This window comes from Leishmania mexicana, contig 24 (genome assembly GCF_000234665.1).
Source record: "Leishmania mexicana MHOM/GT/2001/U1103 WGS CADB00000000 data, contig 24, whole genome shotgun sequence".
Lineage (NCBI taxonomy): Eukaryota > Euglenozoa > Kinetoplastea > Trypanosomatida > Trypanosomatidae > Leishmania > Leishmania mexicana.
The window spans coordinates 1-25,703 of record NW_003946418.1 but is presented as its reverse complement, the minus strand read 5'-3'; the positions used below and the strand labels follow the sequence as shown (position 1 = coordinate 25,703).

Sequence of the window (25,703 nt, the reverse complement as noted above, 5' to 3'; positions counted from 1 at the left end):
CGCGGAGCTGCTGCTGGACGGTGCAGACGACGAGGACGGCGCAGAGCTGCTGCTGGACGGTGCGGACGACGAGGACGGCGCGGAGCTGCTGCTGGACGGCGCAGACGACGAGGACGGCGCAGAGCTGCTGCTGGACGGTGCGGACGACGAGGACGGCGCAGAGCTGCTGCTGGACGGCGCGGACGACGAGGACGGCGCAGAGCTGCTGCTGGACGGCGCGGACGACGAAGACGGCGCGGAGCTGCTGCTGGACGGCGCGGACGACGAAGACGGCGCAGAGCTGCTGCTGGACGGCGCGGACGACGAAGACGGCGCAGAGCTGCTGCTGGACGGCACAGACGACGAGGACGGCGCGGAGCTGCTGCTGGACGGCGCGGACGACGAAGACGGCGCAGAGCTGCTGCTGGACGGGGCAGACGACGAAGACGACGTGGGCGGGTCTTGGCAGCGGTTTGCTATGGCACAATCTGGTGCCATAACTGGTGGGTCAGCGTTGGCAGACACTGTGTGGCCATTTTCAGCGATCCACCTCGAAGGAAGGCATCCGCAGAAGTTGTTCTTTCTCAGATCGGCATTGGTCATCTTCTTCCAGTCGCTGTAGGACTCGGGGATGGAGGCGACGAGTTGGTTGTTATCTACGCGGAAGTCTTCCATGTTAGTGAGTCTTTTCCACGACGGTGGTAGAGTTCCTTGGAAGACGTTATTCTGCAGGTGCAATGTATGCATGTTCGCCAGGGCACTCCAGGACGGTGGAAGGCCTGCATCGATGGTATTGCAGCTTATGTTTAACTCTCGTAGGGATGACATGCTGCTCCAGGATTTAGGAAGGGTGCCAGAAAGCATTGCCTCGTTTATGCGCAACACCTTCAACTTCTTCAAGCTGGACCAGCTACTTGGGAGCTGCCCGGTAATCATTGTTAAACCAGCGTCGAAATATTCAAGGCCTGACATGCTGCCCCACTCCGGCGGCAGATCGCCAAAAAGATGTGTTCCGCGGACGGCGAAGTGCTTCAGTGATACCATTGCGCCCCAGCTCGCCGGAAACTTATAGCTCAAGTCTACGACGTCGCTCATATCCACCTTGTTGACAACCACGTCGTTTGCATCTACGCCAGCTGGAATATTCGGTAGAGAGCCAGAAAGGGGGGCACCAGCCATCTCCACAGCAACACCAGAGCTCGTGCACTCTACATACGGCCAAGCGCAGAAGTTAGGACACACCCAGATATCCCTCAGCACCGGAATCGTCACCTTAAAGGCCTCAAGGAATTCGCGCGTATTTCCTTGTTGAGCAGTGTTGTAAAACGGCACGGCCGCGTAACACTCGTCACTGCTGCTGCTGGAGTTTTCCTCGCAGCTGTTGGAGACGGCGCAATCAGGTTCCCAGAGTGGTTCATCGGCGTCGATAATGAGGCCGTCTGTTTGCTTCCAGGAATCCGGAACGCATCCGCAAAACCTGTTGTGGTCCAGGATGATGTCGCGAATACTGGGCATGGAGGACCACTCCGGGGGCAGTGTTCCTGTTAGGAGGTTGTTGCGTACGTTGAGGGTGCGGAGATTTGTGATGCTGCTCCACTCGGGGGGCAGGGTGCCAGTGAAGAGGTTGTTGTTGATCCAAATCTCTTGCAGATCCTTCATACTGGACCAGCTGGCGGGGAGGGTACCGCTTAGGTGGTTGCCTCCGAGACGGATCGAACGGAAGCAGGAGTTGCCGCAGGGTCTAGCGAGAGGAGCGACAGAGTGTCTTGTCATGACACGCCGTTCGACGGATGTTCCCCACGTTTCTGGCAGAGTTCCAGAGAGAGCGGTGGCGCCGACGTGGAGGTAAGAGAGACGAGTGAGAAGATTCCAGCTGACGGGCAGGGAACCGATCACACTCTCTCCTTTGCCAACAAAGGTGAGACCGGACAGGAGCACGCGGAAGCCATCTACGTTGTTCGGGAGCTCAGGAAGACTTCCCGACAGTGCCGACACGTTCAGGGTGATGTGGAGGCCCATCGCTGTGCACTGAATACCCGGATGGGCACAGAAATTGTCGCACGTCCACAGGGACTTCAGAGTTGGGATAGACTCCTTGAAAGAGTCGAGAAAGTTGCGGGTGTGCTCGTGCTCAATGGCCGTGTAGTATGGGCTGCTGCCAGAGCACGCACTCGCATCTGCGTCATCGTCAGCGGCGTGTGCGCCGGCACCCCATAAAACTAGAACCACAGACAACAGCGACACCGCAATGAGCGCGGCGTGCCGATGTTGCCTTGGCGTCGAGGTGATAGAATGTGGTGGCGCCATGGTGTCCAGTTTGATGGCGGCAGCAAGGAAACACACCCACGGACACGCAAATGGGAGGGGGAGAAGGTAGGAAGAGAGAGGGAAAGACAGCCCAGCCGAGCAGAAAGAGAGAGCACAAGAAAACAGCGCGCGCAGAAAATAAAAAAGGCACGACAGTCACAGAGAACGTGGAAAGGAGAGAAATATGTGCGAGGGGCACACTCGTCTCCGTTCGTGTGTGGCCAGGGACTTCGCAAAGAGCGAGCCAGCGCGGTGTTGTGTTGGGCAAAGCGCGTGGGAAAAAAGGACACGAAAAAACAAACAAACGAAAAAAAACAGACAAAGAGTCGTCGTTCTGTTAGGTCGTGTATCCACTCACACTCGTGTTTGGTGGGTAGCGGGGCGGGGCGGGGGGGGGGGGGCGAAATATGTCCTCGGCGAGCTTCTCCGCTTTTGCCTCACGGAGAGCGGTAGAGAAAGTAACAAGGTCGGAGAACGCAGGCAGAGACGTGGGAATAGATACGGGTAGCGCTCTGCTAGCAGCGACGGGAACAGGTGAGAACGCTTGTGCCGGAGGGTGGAGGGGGAGGCCGGGTGCTGTGGAGGAGAAAGTGCCGTAGCGATGATGGATGCAAGCGGGAAGAAAGTCAACGATTACACAACAGGCGGGCAGGCACGCACTTGCGGGGGGAGGGCAGAGGAGAAGTGGTCTCCAGTTCCATAAAATGACGAGGAAAGCAGTCGTAACGAGAACCAAAAAAATTCTCTCTCTCCCACACACACACACACACATGCACACACGGAAACGGACACACAAGCAGGAAGTGCGAAAGAGAGACACAAAGCGAGGATTGGGGGTGTGCAGAGGTGGGACGGGGGAGGGGGGAGAGGGGGGAGACAACGGCAAATGAAAAAAAAAACGAAGGGAGAGAATATGGTATACGCGTCGCACAGAAGAGCCGAAATGGGAGCCACAAGAAGTAACGTAAAGAATGAGCCCGGAGAGCACAACACAAGACAGAAACAGGCAAGACACACACACGCACGCACACACACAAAAGGTAAGAGAGTTGAGAGGACGACCTTAGCGGCGTGCACCTTTCGACAGGGACAGCACAACAAACAATAGGAGAGAGAGGACACTGCAGTGTGCAAGGGATAGCTGTGGTGGTGTGTGTGAAGGTGGGGGTGGGGGTGGGAGAAGAGACGGAGGGTATGACGCAGTAAGAAAAGGGGTATGTGCGTAGCAATGTGCGCACACACAAAGACCGTCTTGTTTTACTGACAGCCGAAGTGACCAGTCATGCGAAGGCACCGAAGGAGTGGAGTATTTCGACAGTAGAAGAGAGCAGCAGAAGGAGAATGAGCGCGCACACACGCATAGGGGGAGAGAGAGAGAGAGGGTTGGCAGAGGTGATAGACACACGTATGGGACCCACTTGAGATGCTCCGCCGAGATACGTCTCACCTAATACGCCGTGAAGAGCAAATCGCAAGAGAACCAGCCGAAAAAAAAAGCACCACGTGATCGGCAAAGAGGAAGAAAGTGGGGGTGGGGGGTGGGGAAGGACAATGATCTCAAGATGAGAAAGAGATGCGAGCAACCCCTACACACACACACACACGCACGCACAGACACCCAGGCACACAGGCACACAGACACACAGGCAGGCCTAGGCAGGGGGGAGGGGGGAAGCAGATGAGAGGCAGGAGAATTACGAGGGCGCAGGAAGAAAAAGCAGAGAGAGAGCGGGGAGGGGGAGGGAGGATGCTGCTTTTTTTCCCTTCGCTCGGCCGTTTCGTTTCACTTTGTCCTCTCCTCTTTGTACCCGTTAACGGGGAGAAACCGCACGCACACAGAGAAGCCAAAACAAAGACCCCGCGGTTGTAATGAGAGTGACACAGCAAGCAGCCAAGCAGGCCCTATGCCCGCGTCTTTAAGGGAGTTCGAAGGGCGGGCCAACAGAAGTCGCGGCTGTGGTGTTTAATGCCGCCGTCCGAGCCTCGGACAGCGGAAGACAGCGAAAGGAAAAAAAAAAGGGAATAGTATAGGAAAAAAATGCGCGCGCGGCACAACGTATTTTTCCCGTTCAAAAGAAGAAGAGGGGAGACAAAAGGAGAAAAGATACGGCCTTTGAGGTGCGGGAGATGGATTCGGAGAGAGAGAGGGAGAGAGGGAGAGAGAGAGCAGCGCTGAGGATATGCCTCGGCTACCCACGCACCAAAAGACACACAAGCACGCACACGGTACAGCGTACACGCGCAAGAGACAAGCGAACGCAGTAAAATAAAATAAAAAAGGACAGAAGGGGAGAGAGAATGAGGGTAAGCAACGATCGGGAAAGTAAAAACGAACAAGGAAAAGGCTACAAGCAAAGAAGCGCTGTGCCAGAGACACGCGTGTATCGGTGCCGACACACACCAGAAAAAAAGGGGACTTTTTATATTTTTGTTGTTGCTGGGGGGTGGCGAAGAAAAGAAATCAAAACACAAAATCGGAAAGATGATGTGAGGGGGAGGGGGGCCGCTGTGTCCGTGACGTCGGTGTTGTTGTCTTCTTCACATGGTGCCGTCAGTACACGCAAACACCCACTAACGTGAAGGAATAAAATGCAGATGAAAAGCGAGAAAACAACAGTAGTAGGATGGGAGAACTTAAAAAAAAAACAAGCAAGGAGCGCGTATAGGTCGATGTCGAGACAATGAGAGAGAGAAAGAGGGGGGCGGGGGGGGTGGCGTCTGAGAATGAGACAGCGAAGGGTGCGTGGATTGTGTACGCAACAGGATGGAGGCGTCGACAGAGTGCCGGCGCCCACGCACGAGACCCGCTAGCAATAACAAGCAGAGGCGCTTGCGTGTGAAGGGAAGAGAAGGGGGGGGGGTTGCTGCGTGGTGTTTGTCGTGCTACACGCGCGTGGCCGTATGTTGCTCAGCTTCGATCTCGCTTGCTCTTCTCAGTCTCTGATACGCGTGTATACCTATATATCTGTATATATACACCTTTCCCTTTTGCTTACGGAGCAAGTGTTCCCCCCGCTTTTTATTCGATGTGTGTTCTCTCTGTTTCTTTGCCGCCGTCTTGTGTGGTGGTGGCGTGGAAAGGGGAATGGACGGGCGGTGCCGGGGGAGGGGGCAAAAGAGGGAGAAAATGCACCAAAAAAAAGGAAAAGAGAACTGCCGTTTACTGCGGTGTGCGCGATGGAAAATGGCGGGCAGGCACAACGCGCGCGCGTGCATGCGCCAAGAGAGGGAGGAGACACGGAGAAGGCGAGCGGTGGAGAGGGAGAAGACAGCGAGTAGAGGACACGTCATCCATGTGGCGCACACCGGCAGCACCCTCTCTGACAAAGAGCGGGCGTGGAGGAAGTCGCACGCGGTTGTGTGCGCCATCGACTGTCCAGGAGAGCCGTTCCCGAGGGGGAGGGGAGGCGGCAAGGCACCAGGTGCGCCGCACCCGCAGCGGGTCTCAAACGGCGGCCATCGGCACCGTTGCCGCGTTCTTCTTCGGTGGGTTTCAACACCGTGGTGAATCACTCAATGCGCATCAAAGCCTAGTGGCAGGGGGGAGGGAAGTGGAAGGAAAGGTGGCGGCGCATTTACGTGATGCAGAGGATGGACTCCCCCTCATCGAAGGTACTAGACATGCTCCCTCGACCAGCAACGTCACGTGCAGAGGGATGGAGAGAGAGAGACATGGGCACAGGTACGCCTACACGCGCGTCATGCACTGGAGAGCAAGTGAGATGCCGGACAGAAGAGAGGATTAGCCTGAGAGCGACGGTGAAGCCGAAAACGAGAAACAAAATGAGGGAGATGCGCAGATAGACACAGACGTAACGACAGACGAGGGGGTGGACACCAAGTGCGCCCACAAGAGAGGAAGCTCTCAGGCGCCCAGCCATCGGTGCAGCCAGTCCATGCGACTGGCAAAATAAACGTGCGGAGAGCACTGAATGAGTAAAAGCAAAACGAGAAGGCCACGTCGCCTTACCATGAGGTGTTCGCCACCTCTGCGCGCAGGTACACCCTTCCCAATGTGTTGCGCAGTCCCCAATACACTCACGCGACGCCGCAACACTCCATGTGACCAGCGAACAGGCCAAGAGAGAGAGCAGCAGCGGCATGTGAGAAACGGGGTGCGAGAGGCGCAGCAACACCCACAAGGGTCGGCACGCTGCCCCTTCAAAATAAACAAGGAAGACGGGCACGCACATATACGAACAGTCCAGAGAAAAGAGAAGAGTGGCAGGAGGTAAAGTGGGGGGAGCAGGTATCGTGCGTGTGTGTGTGGTGCGCGGGTTGCCGCACGCCCTAGCCAATGCGCACGAACAACAGACGAACATAGAATGTGCGCCTCACACCAACAACGAGTGTGGGGCACCACATCAACAACAGACACGCACACCCATCCGCACACACCACCAAATGCACACACAAAGAAAAGAAACTTCGAAACTGTCCGATTCGTGCCTTTACTTCCTCACCGCCAACAGCTGCTTGCGCATGGCTGCGACGTCGAGTGAGCGGGAGAGTGAAACGATGAAGCCGGGCACGGAGTCGCCCATCGGGTTGTTGGAGAGATCGAGGATTTTAAGGTTCGCCAGACTGTACCATTCAAAGGGCAGCCTGCCAGTGAACTGGTTGTCGTTCAGATACAGCTCCTCTATGGCCGCCATGCCGTTCCACTCCGCCGGAAGTTCACCACTCAACTTATTGTAGCCAAGATTCAACTTTTTCAGGTTCACCAAGGCCGACCACTCCGACGGAGCCACACCACTGACGCCCGTGTAGGAGAAATCCAGGTTGAGGAGAGACAGCAACCCACTCCACGACGACGGTAACGAGCCCTTCAAAGTCACGCCACCCTCCGCACCACCGGCGCTGATACTCAAAACAGGGACTTCCCGAGCGTCGCAGTCAGCGGGTACCATCGGTAGCGAGCCCGACGTGACCACGCCGGCAAGCTCAAACAAAAACCCCTCCGGCTTACACGTCACACCCGCCCATGCGCAGAAATTCGGGCACTTCCAGGTGTCACTCGCATCCGCAAACGACTCCGAAAATCCGGAGAGAAAGCGCATGCTATGCTGCACCTGCGCAGGCGTGTAATAAGGAACATCGCTGTGGCACGCGCCATCGCTGTCGCTGCTGGACGGAGCGGACGACGAGGACGGCGCGGAGCTGCTGCTGGACGGCGCAGACGACGAAGACGGCGCAGAGCTGCTGCTGGACGGCGCGGACGACGAAGACGGCGCAGAGCTGCTGCTGGACGGCGCAGACGACGAAGACGGCGCAGAGCTGCTGCTGGACGGTGCAGACGACGAGGACGGCGCAGAGCTGCTGCTGGACGGCGCAGACGACGAGGACGGCGCAGAGCTGCTGCTGGACGGCGCAGACGACGAGGACGGCGCAGAGCTGCTGCTGGACGGCGCAGACGACGAGGACGGCGCAGAGCTGCTGCTGGACGGCGCGGACGACGAGGACGGCGCGGAGCTGCTGCTGGACGGCGCGGACGACGAGGACGGCGCAGAGCTGCTGCTGGACGGCGCGGACGACGAGGACGGCGCAGAGCTGCTGCTGGACGGTGCGGACGACGAAGACGGCGCAGAGCTGCTGCTGGACGGCGCGGACGACGAGGACGGCGCAGAGCTGCTGCTGGACGGCGCAGACGACGAGGACGGCGCAGAGCTGCTGCTGGACGGCGCAGACGACGAGGACGGCGCAGAGCTGCTGCTGGACGGCGCAGACGACGAGGACGGCGCGGAGCTGCTGCTGGACGGCGCGGACGACGAAGACGACGCAGAGCTCCTCCTGGACGGCGCAGACTACGAGGACGGCGCGGAGCTGCTGCTGGACGGCGCAGACAACGAGGTCGGCGCAAAGCTGATCTTGAACGGTGCAGACGACGAGGACGCCGCAGAGTTGCTGTTGGACGGCGCAGAGCTGCTGCTGGACGGTGCAGACGACGAGGACGGCGCGGAGCTGCTGCTGGACGGCGCAGACGACGAGGACGGCGCAGAGCTGCTGCTGGACGGTGCAGACGACGAGGACGGCGCAGAGCTGCTGCTGGACGGTGCAGACGACGAGGACGGCGCGGAGCTGCTGCTGGACGGCGCAGACGACGAGGACGGCGCAGAGCTGCTGCTGGACGGCGCGGACGACGAAGACGGCGCAGAGCTGCTGCTGGACGGCGCAGACGACGAGGACGGCGCGGAGCTGCTGCTGGACGGCGCAGACGACGAAGACGGCGCGGAGCTGCTGCTGGACGGCGCAGACGACGAGGACGGCGCGGAGCTGCTGCTGGACGGCGCAGACGACGAGGACGGCGCAGAGCTGCTGCTGGACGGCGCAGACGACGAAGACGGCGCGGAGCTGCTGCTGGACGGCGCAGACGACGAGGACGGCGCGGAGCTGCTGCTGGACGGTGCAGACGACGAGGACGGCGCAGAGCTGCTGCTGGACGGTGCAGACGACGAGGACGGCGCAGAGCTGCTGCTGGACGGCGCAGACGACGAAGACGGCGCAGACGACGAAGACGGCGCAGAGCTGCTGCTGGACGGTGCAGACGACGAGGACGGCGCAGAGCTGCTGCTGGACGGCGCAGACGACGAAGACGGCGCAGAGCTGCTGCTGGACGGTGCAGACGACGAGGACGGCGCGGAGCTGCTGCTGGACGGCGCAGACGACGAAGACGGCGCAGAGCTGCTGCTGGACGGCGCAGACGACGAAGACGGCGCGGAGCTGCTGCTGGACGGCGCAGACGACGAGGACGGCGCAGAGCTGCTGCTGGACGGTGCAGACGACGAGGACGGCGCGGAGCTGCTGCTGGACGGCGCAGACGACGAGGACGGCGCAGAGCTGCTGCTGGACGGCGCGGACGACGAAGACGGCGCGGAGCTGCTGCTGGACGGTGCAGACGACGAGGACGGCGCGGAGCTGCTGCTGGACGGCGCAGACGACGAAGACGGCGCGGAGCTGCTGCTGGACGGCGCAGACGACGAGGACGGCGCAGAGCTGCTGCTGGACGGCGCAGACGACGAAGACGGCGCGGAGCTGCTGCTGGACGGCGCAGACGACGAGGACGGCGCAGAGCTGCTGCTGGACGGCGCAGACGACGAAGACGGCGCAGAGCTGCTGCTGGACGGTGCGGACGACGAGGACGGCGCGGAGCTGCTGCTGGACGGCGCAGACGACGAAGACGGCGCAGAGCTGCTGCTGGACGGCGCAGACGACGAAGACGGCGCGGAGCTGCTGCTGGACGGCGCAGACGACGAGGACGGCGCGGAGCTGCTGCTGGACGGCGCGAACGAAGAAGACGGCGCAGAGCTGCTGCTGGACGGCGCGGACGACGAAGACGGCGCGGAGCTGCTGCTGGACGGTGCAGACGACGAGGACGGCGCAGAGCTGCTGCTGGACGGCGCAGACGACGAAGACGGCGCAGACGACGAAGACGGCGCAGAGCTGCTGCTGGACGGTGCAGACGACGAGGACGGCGCGGAGCTGCTGCTGGACGGCGCAGACGACGAGGACGGCGCGGAGCTGCTGCTGGACGGCGCAGACGACGAGGACGGCGCAGAGCTGCTGCTGGACGGCGCAGACGACGAAGACGGCGCAGAGCTGCTGCTGGACGGTGCGGACAACGAGGACGGCGCGGAGCTGCTGCTGGACGGCGCAGACGACGAAGACGGCGCAGAGCTGCTGCTGGACGGCGCAGACGACGAAGACGGCGCGGAGCTGCTGCTGGACGGCGCAGACGACGAGGACGGCGCAGAGCTGCTGCTGGACGGTGCAGACGACGAGGACGGCGCGGAGCTGCTGCTGGACGGCGCAGACGACGAAGACGGCGCAGAGCTGCTGCTGGACGGTGCAGACGACGAGGACGGCGCGGAGCTGCTGCTGGACGGCGCAGACGACGAGGACGGCGCAGAGCTGCTGCTGGACGGCGCAGACGACGAGGACGGCGCAGAGCTGCTGCTGGACGGCGCAGACGACGAGGACGGCGCAGAGCTGCTGCTGGACGGCGCAGACGACGAGGACGGCGCAGAGCTGCTGCTGGACGGTGCAGACGACGAGGACGGCGCGGAGCTGCTGCTGGACGGCGCAGACGACGAGGACGGCGCGGAGCTGCTGCTGGACGGCGCGAACGAAGAAGACGGCGCAGAGCTGCTGCTGGACGGCGCAGACGACGAGGACGGCGCAGAGCTGCTGCTGGACGGTGCAGACGACGAGGACGGCGCAGAGCTGCTGCTGGACGGCGCAGACGACGAAGACGGCGCAGACGACGAAGACGGCGCAGAGCTGCTGCTGGACGGCGCAGACGACGAAGACGGCGCAGAGCTGCTGCTGGACGGCGCAGACGACGAAGACGGCGCGGAGCTGCTGCTGGACGGCGCAGACGACGAGGACGGCGCAGAGCTGCTGCTGGACGGTGCAGACGACGAGGACGGCGCAGAGCTGCTGCTGGACGGCGCAGACGACGAGGACGGCGCGGAGCTGCTGCTGGACGGCGCAGACGACGAGGACGGCGCAGAGCTGCTGCTGGACGGCGCAGACGACGAGGACGGCGCAGAGCTGCTGCTGGACGGTGCAGACGACGAGGACGGCGCGGAGCTGCTGCTGGACGGCGCAGACGACGAAGACGGCGCGGAGCTGCTGCTGGACGGCGCGGACGACGAGGACGGCGCAGAGCTGCTGCTGGACGGCGCAGACGACGAGGACGGCGCAGAGCTGCTGCTGGACGGCGCAGACGACGAGGACGGCGCGGAGCTGCTGCTGGACGGCGCAGACGACGAAGACGGCGCGGAGCTGCTGCTGGACGGCGCAGACGACGAGGACGGCGCAGAGCTGCTGCTGGACGGCGCAGACGACGAGGACGGCGCAGAGCTGCTGCTGGACGGTGCAGACGACGAGGACGGCGCGGAGCTGCTGCTGGACGGCGCAGACGACGAGGACGGCGCAGAGCTGCTGCTGGACGGCGCAGACGACGAGGACGGCGCAGAGCTGCTGCTGGACGGTGCAGACGACGAGGACGGCGCAGAGCTGCTGCTGGACGGCGCGGACGACGAGGACGGCGCAGAGCTGCTGCTGGACGGCGCGGACGACGAGGACGGCGCAGAGCTGCTGCTGGACGGCGCGGACGACGAGGACGGCGCAGAGCTGCTGCTGGACGGCGCGGACGACGAGGACGGCGCAGAGCTGCTGCTGGACGGTGCAGACGACGAGGACGACGCAGAGCTGCTGCTGGACGGCGCGGACGACGAGGACGGCGCAGAGCTGCTGCTGGACGGCGCAGACGACGAGGACGGCGCAGAGCTGCTGCTGGACGGCGCGGACGACGAGGACGGCGCAGAGCTGCTGCTGGACGGCGCGGACGACGAGGACGGCGCGGAGCTGCTGCTGGACGGCGCAGACGACGAGGACGGCGCAGAGCTGCTGCTGGACGGCGCGGACGACGAGGACGGCGCAGAGCTGCTGCTGGACGGCGCAGACGACGAGGACGACGCAGAGCTGCTGCTGGACGGCGCAGACGACGAGGACGGCGCAGAGCTGCTGCTGGACGGCGCGGACGACGAGGACGGCGCAGAGCTGCTGCTGGACGGCGCGGACGACGAGGACGGCGCAGAGCTGCTGCTGGACGGCGCGGACGACGAGGACGGCGCAGAGCTGCTGCTGGACGGCGCGGACGACGAGGACGACGCAGAGCTGCTGCTGGACGGCGCAGACGACGAGGACGGCGCAGAGCTGCTGCTGGACGGCGCGGACGACGAGGACGGCGCAGAGCTGCTGCTGGACGGCGCGGACGACGAGGACGGCGCAGAGCTGCTGCTGGACGGCGCAGACGACGAGGACGACGCAGAGCTGCTGCTGGACGGCGCGGACGACGAGGACGGCGCAGAGCTGCTGCTGGACGGCGCGGACGACGAGGACGGCGCAGAGCTGCTGCTGGACGGCGCGGACGACGAGGACGACGCAGAGCTGCTGCTGGACGGCGCAGACGACGAGGACGGCGCAGAGCTGCTGCTGGACGGCGCGGACGACGAGGACGGCGCAGAGCTGCTGCTGGACGGCGCGGACGACGAGGACGGCGCGGAGCTGCTGCTGGACGGCGCAGACGACGAGGACGGCGCAGAGCTGCTGCTGGACGGCGCGGACGACGAGGACGGCGCAGAGCTGCTGCTGGACGGCGCAGACGACGAGGACGACGCAGAGCTGCTGCTGGACGGCGCGGACGACGAGGACGGCGCGGAGCTGCTGCTGGACGGCGCAGACGACGAGGATGGCGCGGAGCTGCTGCTGGACGGCGCAGACGACGAAGACGACGCAGAGCTGCTGCTGGACGGCGCAGACGACGAGGACGGCGCAGAGCTGCTGCTGGACGGCGCGGACGACGAGGACGGCGCAGAGCTGCTGCTGGACGGCGCGGACGACGAGGACGGCGCAGAGCTGCTGCTGGACGGCGCAGACGACGAAGACGACGCAGAGCTGCTGCTGGACGGCGCAGACGACGAGGACGGCGCAGAGCTGCTGCTGGACGGCGCGGACGACGAGGACGGCGCAGAGCTGCTGCTGGACGGCGCGGACGACGAGGACGGCGCAGAGCTGCTGCTGGACGGCGCAGACGACGAGGACGGCGCAGAGCTGCTGCTGGACGGCGCAGACGACGAGGACGGCGCGGAGCTGCTGCTGGACGGCGCAGACGACGAGGACGGCGCGGAGCTGCTGCTGGACGGCGCGGACGACGAGGATGGCGCGGAGCTGCTGCTGGACGGCGCAGACGACGAAGACGACGCAGAGCTGCTGCTGGACGGCGCAGACGACGAGGACGGCGCAGAGCTGCTGCTGGACGGCGCGGACGACGAGGACGGCGCAGAGCTGCTGCTGGACGGCGCGGACGACGAGGACGGCGCAGAGCTGCTGCTGGACGGCGCAGACGACGAAGACGACGCAGAGCTGCTGCTGGACGGCGCAGACGACGAGGACGGCGCAGAGCTGCTGCTGGACGGCGCGGACGACGAGGACGGCGCAGAGCTGCTGCTGGACGGCGCAGACGACGAAGACGACGCAGAGCTGCTGCTGGACGGCGCGGACGACGAGGACGGCGCAGAGCTGCTGCTGGACGGCGCAGACGACGAGGACGGCGCAGAGCTGCTGCTGGACGGCGCAGACGACGAGGACGGCGCGGAGCTGCTGCTGGACGGCGCAGACGACGAGGACGGCGCGGAGCTGCTGCTGGACGGCGCGGACGACGAGGATGGCGCGGAGCTGCTGCTGGACGGCGCAGACGACGAAGACGACGCAGAGCTGCTGCTGGACGGCGCAGACGACGAGGACGGCGCAGAGCTGCTGCTGGACGGCGCGGACGACGAGGACGGCGCAGAGCTGCTGCTGGACGGCGCGGACGACGAGGACGGCGCAGAGCTGCTGCTGGACGGCGCGGACGACGAGGACGACGCAGAGCTGCTGCTGGACGGCGCAGACGACGAGGACGGCGCAGAGCTGCTGCTGGACGGCGCGGACGACGAGGACGGCGCAGAGCTGCTGCTGGACGGCGCGGACGACGAGGACGGCGCAGAGCTGCTGCTGGACGGCGCAGACGACGAAGACGACGCAGAGCTGCTGCTGGACGGCGCAGACGACGAGGACGGCGCAGAGCTGCTGCTGGACGGCGCGGACGACGAGGACGGCGCAGAGCTGCTGCTGGACGGCGCGGACGACGAGGACGGCGCAGAGCTGCTGCTGGACGGTGCGGACGACGAAGACGGCGCAGAGCTGCTGCTGGACGGCGCGGACGACGAGGACGGCGCAGAGCTGCTGCTGGACGGCGCAGACGACGAGGACGGCGCAGAGCTGCTGCTGGACGGCGCAGACGACGAGGACGGCGCAGAGCTGCTGCTGGACGGCGCAGACGACGAGGACGGCGCGGAGCTGCTGCTGGACGGCGCGGACGACGAAGACGGCGCAGAGCTGCTGCTGGACGGCGCAGACGACGAAGACGGCGCAGAGCTGCTGCTGGACGGCGCGGACGACGAGGACGGCGCAGAGCTGCTGCTGGACGGCGCAGACGACGAGGACGGCGCAGAGCTGCTGCTGGACGGCGCGGACGACGAGGACGGCGCGGAGCTGCTGCTGGACGGCGCGGACGACGAGGACGGCGCAGAGCTGCTGCTGGACGGCGCGGACGACGAGGACGGCGCGGAGCTGCTGCTGGACGGCGCGGACGACGAGGACGGCGCAGAGCTGCTGCTGGACGGCGCAGACGACGAGGACGGCGCAGAGCTGCTGCTGGACGGCGCGGACGACGAGGACGGCGCAGAGCTGCTGCTGGACGGCGCGGACGACGAGGACGGCGCAGAGCTGCTGCTGGACGGCGCAGACGACGAGGACGGCGCAGAGCTGCTGCTGGACGGCGCGGACGACGAGGACGGCGCGGAGCTGCTGCTGGACGGCGCGGACGACGAGGACGGCGCGGAGCTGCTGCTGGACGGCGCGGACGACGAGGACGGCGCGGAGCTGCTGCTGGACGGCGCGGACGACGAGGACGGCGCAGAGCTGCTGCTGGACGGCGCAGACGACGAGGACGGCGCAGAGCTGCTGCTGGACGGCGCGGACGACGAGGACGGCGCGGAGCTGCTGCTGGACGGCGCGGACGACGAGGACGGCGCAGAGCTGCTGCTGGACGGCGCAGACGACGAAGACGGCGCAGAGCTGCTGCTGGACGGCGCGGACGACGAGGACGGCGCAGAGCTGCTGCTGGATAGCGCGGACGACGAGGACGGCGCAGAGCTGCTGCTGGACGGCGCGGACGACGAGGACGGCGCAGAGCTGCTGCTGGACGGCGCGGACGACGATGACGGCGCAGAGCTGCTGCTGGACGGCGCGGACGACGAAGACGGCGCAGAGCTGCTGCTGGACGGCGCGGACGACGAGGACGGCGCAGAGCTGCTGCTGGACGGCGCGGACGACGAGGACGGCGCAGAGCTGCTGCTGGACGGCGCAGACGACGAGGACGGCGCAGAGCTGCTGCTGGACGGTGCAGACGACGAGGACGGAGCGGAGCTGCTGCTGGACGGCGCGGACGACGAGGACGGCGCGGAGCTGCTGCTGGACGGCGCGGACGACGAGGACGGCGCAGAGCTGCTGCTGGACGGCGCGGACGACGAGGACGGCGCAGAGCTGCTGCTGGACGGCGCGGACGACGAGGACGGCGCGGACGACGAGGACGGGGCAGACGACGAGGACGGCGCGGAGCTGCTGCTGGACGGCGCGGACGACGAGGACGGCGCAGAGCTGCTGCTGGACGGCGCGGACGACGAGGACGGAGCAGAGCTGCTGCTGGACGGCGCAGACGACGAGGACGGCGCGGAGCTGCTGCTGGACGGCGCAGACGACGAGGACGGCGCGGAGCTGCTGCTGGACGGCGCGGACGACGAGGACGGTGCGGAGCTGCTGCTGGACGGCGCAGACGACGAGGACGGTGCGGAGCTGCTGCTGGACGGCGCGGACGACGAGGACGGCGCAGAGCTGCTGCTGGACGGCGCGGACGACGAGGACGGCGCGGAGCTGCTGCTGGACGGCGCGGACGACGAGGACGGCGCAGAGCTGCTGCTGGACGGCGCGGACGACGAGGACGGAGCAGAGCTGCTGCTGGACGGCGCAGACGACGAGGACGGCGCGGAGCTGCTGCTGGACGGTGCAGACGACGAGGACGGAGCAGAGCTGCTGCTGGACGGCGCGGACGACGAGGACGGCGCAGAGCTGCTGCTGGACGGCGCGGACGACGAGGACGGCGCAGAGCTGCTGCTGGACGGTGCGGACGACGAAGACGGCGCAGAGCTGCTGCTGGACGGCGCGGACGACGAGGACGGCGCAGAGCTGCTGCTGGACGGCGCGGACGACGAGGACGGCGCAGAGCTGCTGCTGGACGGCGCGGACGACGAGGACGGTGCGGAGCTGCTGCTGGACGGCGCAGACGACGAGGACGGTGCGGAGCTGCTGCTGGACGGCGCAGACGACGAGGACGGTGCGGAGCTGCTGCTGGACGGCGCAGACGACGAGGACGGCGCAGAGCTGCTGCTGGACGGCGCGGACGACGAGGACGGCGCAGAGCTGCTGCTGGACGGCGCAGACGACGAGGACGGCGCAGAGCTGCTGCTGGACGGCGCGGACGACGAGGACGGCGCGGAGCTGCTGCTGGACGGCGCGGACGACGAGGACGGCGCAGAGCTGCTGCTGGACGGCGCGGACGACGAGGACGGCGCAGAGCTGCTGCTGGACGGCGCAGACGACGAGGACGGCGCAGAGCTGCTGCTGGACGGCGCGGACGACGAGGACGGCGCGGAGCTGCTGCTGGACGGCGCGGACGACGAGGACGGCGCAGAGCTGCTGCTGGACGGCGCGGACGACGAGGACGGCGCGGAGCTGCTGCTGGACGGCGCGGACGACGAGGACGGCGCAGAGCTGCTGCTGGACGGCGCGGACGACGAGGACGGCGCAGAGCTGCTGCTGGACGGCGCAGACGACGAGGACGGCGCGGAGCTGCTGCTGGACGGCGCGGACGACGAGGACGGCGCAGAGCTGCTGCTGGACGGCGCAGACGACGAGGACGGCGCGGAGCTGCTGCTGGACGGCGCGGACGACGAGGACGGCGCAGAGCTGCTGCTGGACGGCGCGGACGACGAGGACGGCGCGGAGCTGCTGCTGGACGGCGCGGACGACGAGGACGGCGCAGAGCTGCTGCTGGACGGCGCGGACGACGAGGACGGCGCAGAGCTGCTGCTGGACGGCGCAGACGACGAGGACGGCGCAGAGCTGCTGCTGGACGGCGCAGACGACGAGGACGGCGCGGAGCTGCTGCTGGACGGCGCGGACGACGAGGACGGCGCAGAGCTGCTGCTGGACGGCGCAGACGACGAAGACGGCGCAGAGCTGCTGCTGGACGGTGCAGACGACGAGGACGGAGCAGAGCTGCTGCTGGACGGCGCGGACGACGAGGACGGCGCAGAGCTGCTGCTGGACGGCGCAGACGACGAGGACGGCGCAGAGCTGCTGCTGGACGGCGCGGACGACGAGGACGGCGCGGAGCTGCTGCTGGACGGCGCAGACGACGAGGACGGCGCGGAGCTGCTGCTGGACGGCGCGGACGACGAGGACGGCGCAGAGCTGCTGCTGGACGGCGCAGACGACGAGGACGGCGCGGAGCTGCTGCTGGACGGCGCGGACGACGAGGATGGCGCAGAGCTGCTGCTGGACGGCGCAGACGACGAGGACGGCGCAGAGCTGCTGCTGGACGGCGCGGACGACGAGGACGGCGCAGAGCTGCTGCTGGACGGCGCGGACGACGAGGACGGCGCAGAGCTGCTGCTGGACGGCGCGGACGACGAGGACGGCGCAGAGCTGCTGCTGGACGGCGCAGACGACGAGGACGGCGCGGAGCTGCTGCTGGACGGCGCAGACGACGAAGACGGCGCAGAGCTGCTGCTGGACGGCGCGGACGACGAGGACGGCGCAGAGCTGCTGCTGGACGGCGCGGACGACGAGGACGGCGCAGAGCTGCTGCTGGACGGCGCGGACGACGAGGACGGCGCAGAGCTGCTGCTGGACGGCGCGGACGACGAGGACGGCGCAGAGCTGCTGCTGGACGGCGCGGACGACGAGGACGGCGCAGAGCTGCTGCTGGACGGCGCGGACGACGAAGACGGCGCAGAGCTGCTGCTGGACGGCGCGGACGACGAGGACGGCGCAGAGCTGCTGCTGGACGGCGCAGACGACGAGGACGGCGCGGAGCTGCTGCTGGACGGCGCGGACGACGAGGACGGCGCAGAGCTGCTGCTGGACGGCGCGGACGACGAGGACGGCGCAGAGCTGCTGCTGGACGGCGCGGACGACGAGGACGGCGCGGAGCTGCTGCTGGACGGCGCGGACGACGAGGACGGCGCAGAGCTGCTGCTGGACGGCGCGGACGACGAAGACGGCGCAGAGCTGCTGCTGGACGGCGCGGACGACGAGGACGGCGCAGAGCTGCTGCTGGACGGCGCAGACGACGAGGACGGCGCAGAGCTGCTGCTGGACGGCGCGGACGACGAGGACGGCGCGGAGCTGCTGCTGGACGGCGCGGACGACGAGGACGGCGCGGAGCTGCTGCTGGACGGCGCGGACGACGAGGACGGCGCGGAGCTGCTGCTGGACGGCGCGGACGACGAGGACGGCGCAGAGCTGCTGCTGGACGGCGCAGACGACGAGGACGGCGCGGAGCTGCTGCTGGACGGCGCGGACGACGAAGACGGCGCGGAGCTGCTGCTGGACGGCGCGGACGACGAGGACGGCGCGGAGCTGCTGCTGGACGGCGCGGACGACGAGGACGGCGCGGAGCTGCTGCTGGACGGAGCGGACGACGAGGACGGCGCAGAGCTGCTGCTGGACGGTGCAGACGACGAGGACGGCGCGGAGCTGCTGCTGGACGGTGCAGACGACGAGGACGGCGCAGAGCTGCTGCTGGACGGCGCAGACGACGAGGACGGCGCGGAGCTGCTGCTGGACGGCGCGGACGACGAGGACGGCGCGGAGCTGCTGCTGGACGGCGCGGACGACGAGGACGGCGCAGAGCTGCTGCTGGACGGCGCGGACGACGAAGACGGCGCAGAACTGCTGCTGGACAGCGCGGACGACGAGGACGGCGCAGAGCTGCTGCTGGACGGTGCAGACGACGAGGACGGCGCGGAGCTGCTGCTGGACGGCGCAGACGACGAGGACGGCGCGGAGCTGCTGCTGGACGGCGCGGACGACGAAGACGGCGCAGAGCTGCTGCTGGACGGCGCGGACGACGAAGACGGCGCAGAGCTGCTGCTGGACGGCGCGGACGACGAGGACGGCGCGGAGCTGCTGCTGGACAGCGCAGACGACGAAGACGGCGCAGAGCTGCTGCTGGACGGCGCGGACGACGAGGGCGGCGCAGAGCTGCTGCTGGACGGTGCGGACGACGAGGACGGCGCGGAGCTGCTGCTGGACGGCGCAGACGACGAAGACGGCGCAGAGCTGCTGCTGGACGGCGCAGACGACGAGGACGGCGCAGAGCTGCTGCTGGACGGTGCGGACGACGAAGACGGCGCAGAGCTGCTGCTGGACGGCGCAGACGACGAAGACGGCGCAGAGCTGCTGCTGGACGGCGCAGACGACGAGGACGGCGCGGAGCTGCTGCTGGACGGCGCGGACGACGAGGACGGCGCGGAGCTGCTGCTGGACGGCGCAGACGACGAGGACGGCGCGGAGCTGCTGCTGGACGGCGCAGACGACGAAGACGGCGCAGAGCTGCTGCTGGACGGCGCAGACGACGAGGACGGCGCAGAGCTGCTGCTGGACGGTGCGGACGACGAGGACGGCGCGGAGCTGCTGCTGGACGGCGCAGACGACGAAGACGGCGCAGAGCTGCTGCTGGACGGCGCGGACGACGAGGACGGCGCAGAGCTGCTGCTGGACGGTGCAGAAGACGAGGACGGCGCAGACGACCAGGACGGCGCAGAGCTGCTGCTGGACGGTGCAGACGACGAGGACGGCGCAGAGCTGCTGCTGGACGGCGCAGACGACGAGGACGGCGCAGAGCTGCTGCTGGACGGCGCAGAGCTGCTGCTGGACGGTGCAGACGACGAGGACGGCGCGGAGCTGCTGCTGGACGGTGCAGACGACGAGGACGGCGCAGAGCTGCTGCTGGACGGTGCAGACGACGAGGACGGCGCAGAGCTGCTGCTGGACGGTGCAGACGACGAGGACGGCGCGGAGCTGCTGCTGGACGGTGCAGACGACGAGGACGGCGCAGAGCTGCTGCTGGACGGCGCAGACGACGAAGACGGCGCAGAGCTGCTGCTGGACGGCGCAGACGACGAAGACGGCGCGGAGCTGCTGCTGGACGGCGCAGACGACGAGGACGGCGCAGAGCTGCTGCTGGACGGTGCAGACGACGAGGACGGCGCAGAGCTGCTGCTGGACGGTGCAGACGACGAGGACGGCGCAGAGCTGCTGCTGGACGGTGCAGACGACGAGGACGGCGCAGAGCTGCTGCTGGACGGCGCAGACGACGAAGACGGCGCAGAGCTGCTGCTGGACGGCGCAGACGACGAAGACGGCGCGGAGCTGCTGCTGGACGGCGCAGACGACGAGGACGGCGCAGAGCTGCTGCTGGACGGTGCAGACGACGAGGACGGCGCGGAGCTGCTGCTGGACGGCGCAGACGACGAGGACGGCGCAGAGCTGCTGCTGGACGGTGCAGACGACGAGGACGGCGCAGAGCTGCTGCTGGACGGCGCAGACGACGAAGACGGCGCAGAGCTGCTGCTGGACGGCGCAGACGACGAAGAGGGCGCGGAGCTGCTGCTGGACGGCGCAGACGACGAGGACGGCGCAGAGCTGCTGCTGGACGGTGCAGACGACGAGGACGGCGCAGAGCTGCTGCTGGACGGTGCAGACGACGAGGACGGCGCGGAGCTGCTGCTGGACGGTGCAGACGACGAGGACGGCGCAGAGCTGCTGCTGGACGGCGCAGACGACGAAGACGGCGCAGAGCTGCTGCTGGACGGCGCAGACGACGAAGACGGCGCGGAGCTGCTGCTGGACGGCGCAGACGACGAGGACGGCGCAGAGCTGCTGCTGGACGGTGCAGACGACGAGGACGGCGCAGAGCTGCTGCTGGACGGTGCAGACGACGAGGACGGCGCGGAGCTGCTGCTGGACGGCGCAGACGACGAAGACGGCGCAGAGCTGCTGCTGGACGGCGCAGACGACGAGGACGGCGCAGAGCTGCTGCTGGACGGTGCAGACGACGAGGACGGCGCAGAGCTGCTGCTGGACGGCGCAGACGACGAAGACGGCGCGGAGCTGCTGCTGGACGGCGCAGACGACGAGGACGGCGCGGAGCTGCTGCTGGACGGCGCAGACGACGAGGACGGCGCAGAGCTGCTGCTGGACGGCGCAGACGACGAAGACGGCGCAGAGCTGCTGCTGGACGGTGCAGACGACGAGGACGGCGCAGAGCTGCTGCTGGACGGCGCAGACGACGAAGACGGCGCGGAGCTGCTGCTGGACGGCGCAGACGACGAGGACGGCGCGGAGCTGCTGCTGGACGGCGCAGACGACGAGGACGGCGCGGAGCTGCTGCTGGACGGCGCAGACGACGAGGACGGCGCAGAGCTGCTGCTGGACGGCGCGGACGACGAAGACGGCGCAGAGCTGCTGCTGGACGGCGCAGACGACGAAGACGGCGCGGAGCTGCTGCTGGACGGCGCAGACGACGAGGACGGCGCAGAGCTGCTGCTGGACGGTGCAGACGACGAGGACGGCGCAGAGCTGCTGCTGGACGGCGCAGACGACGAAGACGGCGCGGAGCTGCTGCTGGACGGCGCAGACGACGAGGACGGCGCGGAGCTGCTGCTGGACGGCGCAGACGACGAGGACGGCGCAGAGCTGCTGCTGGACGGTGCAGACGACGAGGACGGCGCAGAGCTGCTGCTGGACGGCGCAGACGACGAAGACGGCGCGGAGCTGCTGCTGGACGGTGCAGACGACGAGGACGGCGCAGAGCTGCTGCTGGACGGCGCAGACGACGAAGACGGCGCAGAGCTGCTGCTGGACGGCGCAGACGACGAAGACGGCGCGGAGCTGCTGCTGGACGGCGCAGACGACGAGGACGGCGCAGAGCTGCTGCTGGACGGTGCAGACGACGAGGACGGCGCGGAGCTGCTGCTGGACGGTGCAGACGACGAGGACGGCGCAGAGCTGCTGCTGGACGGTGCAGACGACGAGGACGGCGCAGAGCTGCTGCTGGACGGCGCAGACGACGAAGACGGCGCAGAGCTGCTGCTGGACGGCGCAGACGACGAGGACGGCGCAGAGCTGCTGCTGGACGGTGCAGACGACGAGGACGGCGCGGAGCTGCTGCTGGACGGCGCAGACGACGAGGACGGCGCAGAGCTGCTGCTGGACGGCGCAGACGACGAGGACGGCGCAGAGCTGCTGCTGGACGGCGCGGACGACGAAGACGGCGCAGAGCTGCTGCTGGACGGCGCAGACGACGAGGACGGCGCGGAGCTGCTGCTGGACGGCGCAGACGACGAAGACGGCGCGGAGCTGCTGCTGGACGGCGCAGACGACGAGGACGGCGCGGAGCTGCTGCTGGACGGCGCAGACGACGAGGACGGCGCAGAGCTGCTGCTGGACGGTGCAGACGACGAGGACGGCGCAGAGCTGCTGCTGGACGGCGCAGACGACGAGGACGGCGCAGAGCTGCTGCTGGACGGTGCAGACGACGAGGACGGCGCAGAGCTGCTGCTGGACGGTGCAGACGACGAGGACGGCGCGGAGCTGCTGCTGGACGGCGCAGACGACGAGGACGGCGCAGAGCTGCTGCTGGACGGTGCAGACGACGAGGACGGCGCAGAGCTGCTGCTGGACGGCGCAGACGACGAAGACGGCGCGGAGCTGCTGCTGGACGGCGCAGACGACGAGGACGGCGCAGAGCTGCTGCTGGACGGTGCAGACGACGAGGACGGCGCGGAGCTGCTGCTGGACGGCGCAGACGACGAAGACGGCGCAGAGCTGCTGCTGGACGGCGCAGACGACGAAGACGGCGCGGAGCTGCTGCTGGACGGCGCAGACGACGAAGACGGCGCAGAGCTGCTGCTGGACGGTGCAGACGACGAGGACGGCGCAGAGCTGCTGCTGGACGGTGCAGACGACGAGGACGGCGCAGAGCTGCTGCTGGACGGCGCAGACGACGAAGACGGCGCAGAGCTGCTGCTGGACGGTGCAGACGACGAGGACGGCGCGGAGCTGCTGCTGGACGGCGCAGACGACGAAGACGGCGCAGAGCTGCTGCTGGACGGCGCAGACGACGAAGACGGCGCGGAGCTGCTGCTGGACGGCGCAGACGACGAGGACGGCGCAGAGCTGCTGCTGGACGGTGCAGACGACGAGGACGGCGCGGAGCTGCTGCTGGACGGCGCAGACGACGAGGACGGCGCGGAGCTGCTGCTGGACGGCGCAGACGACGAAGACGGCGCAGAGCTGCTGCTGGACGGCGCAGACGACGAGGACGGCGCGGAGCTGCTGCTGGACGGTGCAGACGACGAGGACGGCGCGGAGCTGCTGCTGGACGGCGCAGACGACGAGGACGGCGCAGAGCTGCTGCTGGACGGCGCGGACGACGAGGACGGCGCGGAGCTGCTGCTGGACGGCGCAGACGACGAGGACGGCGCGGAGCTGCTGCTGGACGGCGCAGACGACGAAGACGGCGCAGAGCTGCTGCTGGACGGCGCAGACGACGAGGACGGCGCAGAGCTGCTGCTGGACGGTGCGGACGACGAGGACGGCGCGGAGCTGCTGCTGGACGGCGCAGACGACGAAGACGGCGCAGAGCTGCTGCTGGACGGCGCGGACGACGAGGACGGCGCGGAGCTGCTGCTGGACGGCGCAGACGACGAGGACGGCGCAGAGCTGCTGCTGGACGGTGCGGACGACGAGGACGGCGCGGAGCTGCTGCTGGACGGCGCAGACGACGAAGACGGCGCAGAGCTGCTGCTGGACGGCGCGGACGACGAGGACGGCGCGGAGCTGCTGCTGGACGGCGCAGACGACGAAGACGGCGCAGAGCTGCTGCTGGACGGCGCGGACGACGAAGACGGCGCAGAGCTGCTGCTGGACGGCGCAGACGACGAGGACGGCGCGGAGCTGCTGCTGGACGGTGCGGACGACGAGGACGGCGCGGAGCTGCTGCTGGACGGCGCGGACGACGAGGACGGCTCAGAGCTGCTGCTGGACGGCGCAGACGACGAGGACGGCGCAGAGCTGCTGCTGGACGGTGCGGACGACGAGGACGACGCTGAGCTGCTGCTGGACGGCGCGGACGACGAGGACGGCGCAGAGCTGCTGCTGGACGGCGCGGACGACGAAGACGGCGCAGAGCTGCTGCTGGACGGCGCAGACGACGAAGACGGCGCAGAGCTGCTGCTGGACGGCGCAGACGACGAGGACGGCGCAGAGCTGCTGCTGGACGGTGCAGACGACGAGGACGACGCGGAGCTGCTGCTGGACGGCGCGGACGACGAGGACGGCGCGGAGCTGCTGCTGGACGGCGCAGACGACGAAGACGGCGCAGAGCTGCTGCTGGACGGCGCAGACGACGAGGACGGCGCGGAGCTGCTGCTGGACGGCGCGGACGACGAGGATGGCGCGGAGCTGCTGCTGGACGGCGCAGACGACGAAGACGACGCAGAGCTGCTGCTGGACGGCGCAGACGACGAGGACGGCGCAGAGCTGCTGCTGGACGGTGCAGACGACGAGGACGACGCTGAGCTGCTGCTGGACGGCGCGGACGACGAGGACGGCGCGGAGCTGCTGCTGGACGGCGCAGACGACGAAGACGGCGCAGAGCTGCTGCTGGACGGCGCAGACGACGAGGACGGCGCGGAGCTGCTGCTGGACGGCGCGGACGACGAGGATGGCGCAGAGCTGCTGCTGGACGGTGCAGACGACGAGGACGGCGCGGAGCTGCTGCTGGTCGGCGCAGACGACGAGGACGGCGCAGAGCTGCTGCTGGACGGCGCAGACGACGAGGACGGCGCGGAGCTGCTGCTGGACGGCGCAGACGACGAAGACGGCGCAGAGCTGCTGCTGGACGGCGCAGACGACGAAGACGGCGCAGAGCTGCTGCTGGACGGCGCAGACGACGAGGATGGCGCAGAGCTGCTGCTGGACGGCGCAGACGACGAGGACGGCGCGGAGCTGCTGCTGGACGGCGCGGACGACGAGGATGGCGCAGAGCTGCTGCTGGACGGCGCAGACGACGAAGACGACGCAGAGCTGCTGCTGGACGGCGCAGACGACGAAGACGACGCAGAGCTGCTGCTGGACGGCGCGGACGACGAGGACGGCGCAGAGCTGCTGCTGGACGGCGCAGACGACGAGGACGGCGCAGAGCTGCTGCTGGACGGCGCAGACGACGAGGACGGCGCAGAGCTGCTGCTGGACGGCGCAGACGACGAGGACGGCGCAGAGCTGCTGCTGGACGGCGCGGACGACGAGGACGGCGCAGACGACGAGGACGGCGCAGAGCTGCTGCTGGACGGCGCGGACGACGAGGACGGCGCAGAGCTGCTGCTGGACGGCGCGGACGACGAGGACGGCGCGGAGCTGCTGCTGGACGGCGCAGACGACGAGGATGGCGCGGAGCTGCTGCTGGACGGCGCAGACGACGAAGACGACGCAGAGCTGCTGCTGGACGGCGCAGACGACGAGGACGGCGCAGAGCTGCTGCTGGACGGCGCGGACGACGAGGACGGCGCAGAGCTGCTGCTGGACGGCGCGGACGACGAGGACGGCGCAGAGCTGCTGCTGGACGGCGCGGACGACGAGGACGGCGCAGAGCTGCTGCTGGACGGCGCAGACGACGAAGACGG

At 67.7% G+C, this 25,703-nt stretch overlaps 1 protein-coding gene and 1 pseudogene across 2 annotated transcripts; both read right to left on the bottom strand.

Annotated features, from left to right (window-relative positions):
• Nucleotides 1-2,286, bottom strand: LmxM_34_0540_1 (uncharacterized protein; the record flags this gene model as incomplete). Its single annotated transcript, XM_003886531.1, has 1 exon — nt 1-2,286. A coding segment is annotated over one exon (2,286 nt), but the record flags the coding sequence as incomplete, so codon positions are not given.
• A 4,451-nt stretch (nt 2,287-6,737) lies between these two features.
• Nucleotides 6,738-25,703, bottom strand: LmxM_34_0520b_1 (annotated as a pseudogene; the record flags this gene model as incomplete). The annotated part of the gene is made up of 1 exon: nt 6,738-25,703. A coding segment is annotated over one exon (18,966 nt), but the record flags the coding sequence as incomplete, so codon positions are not given.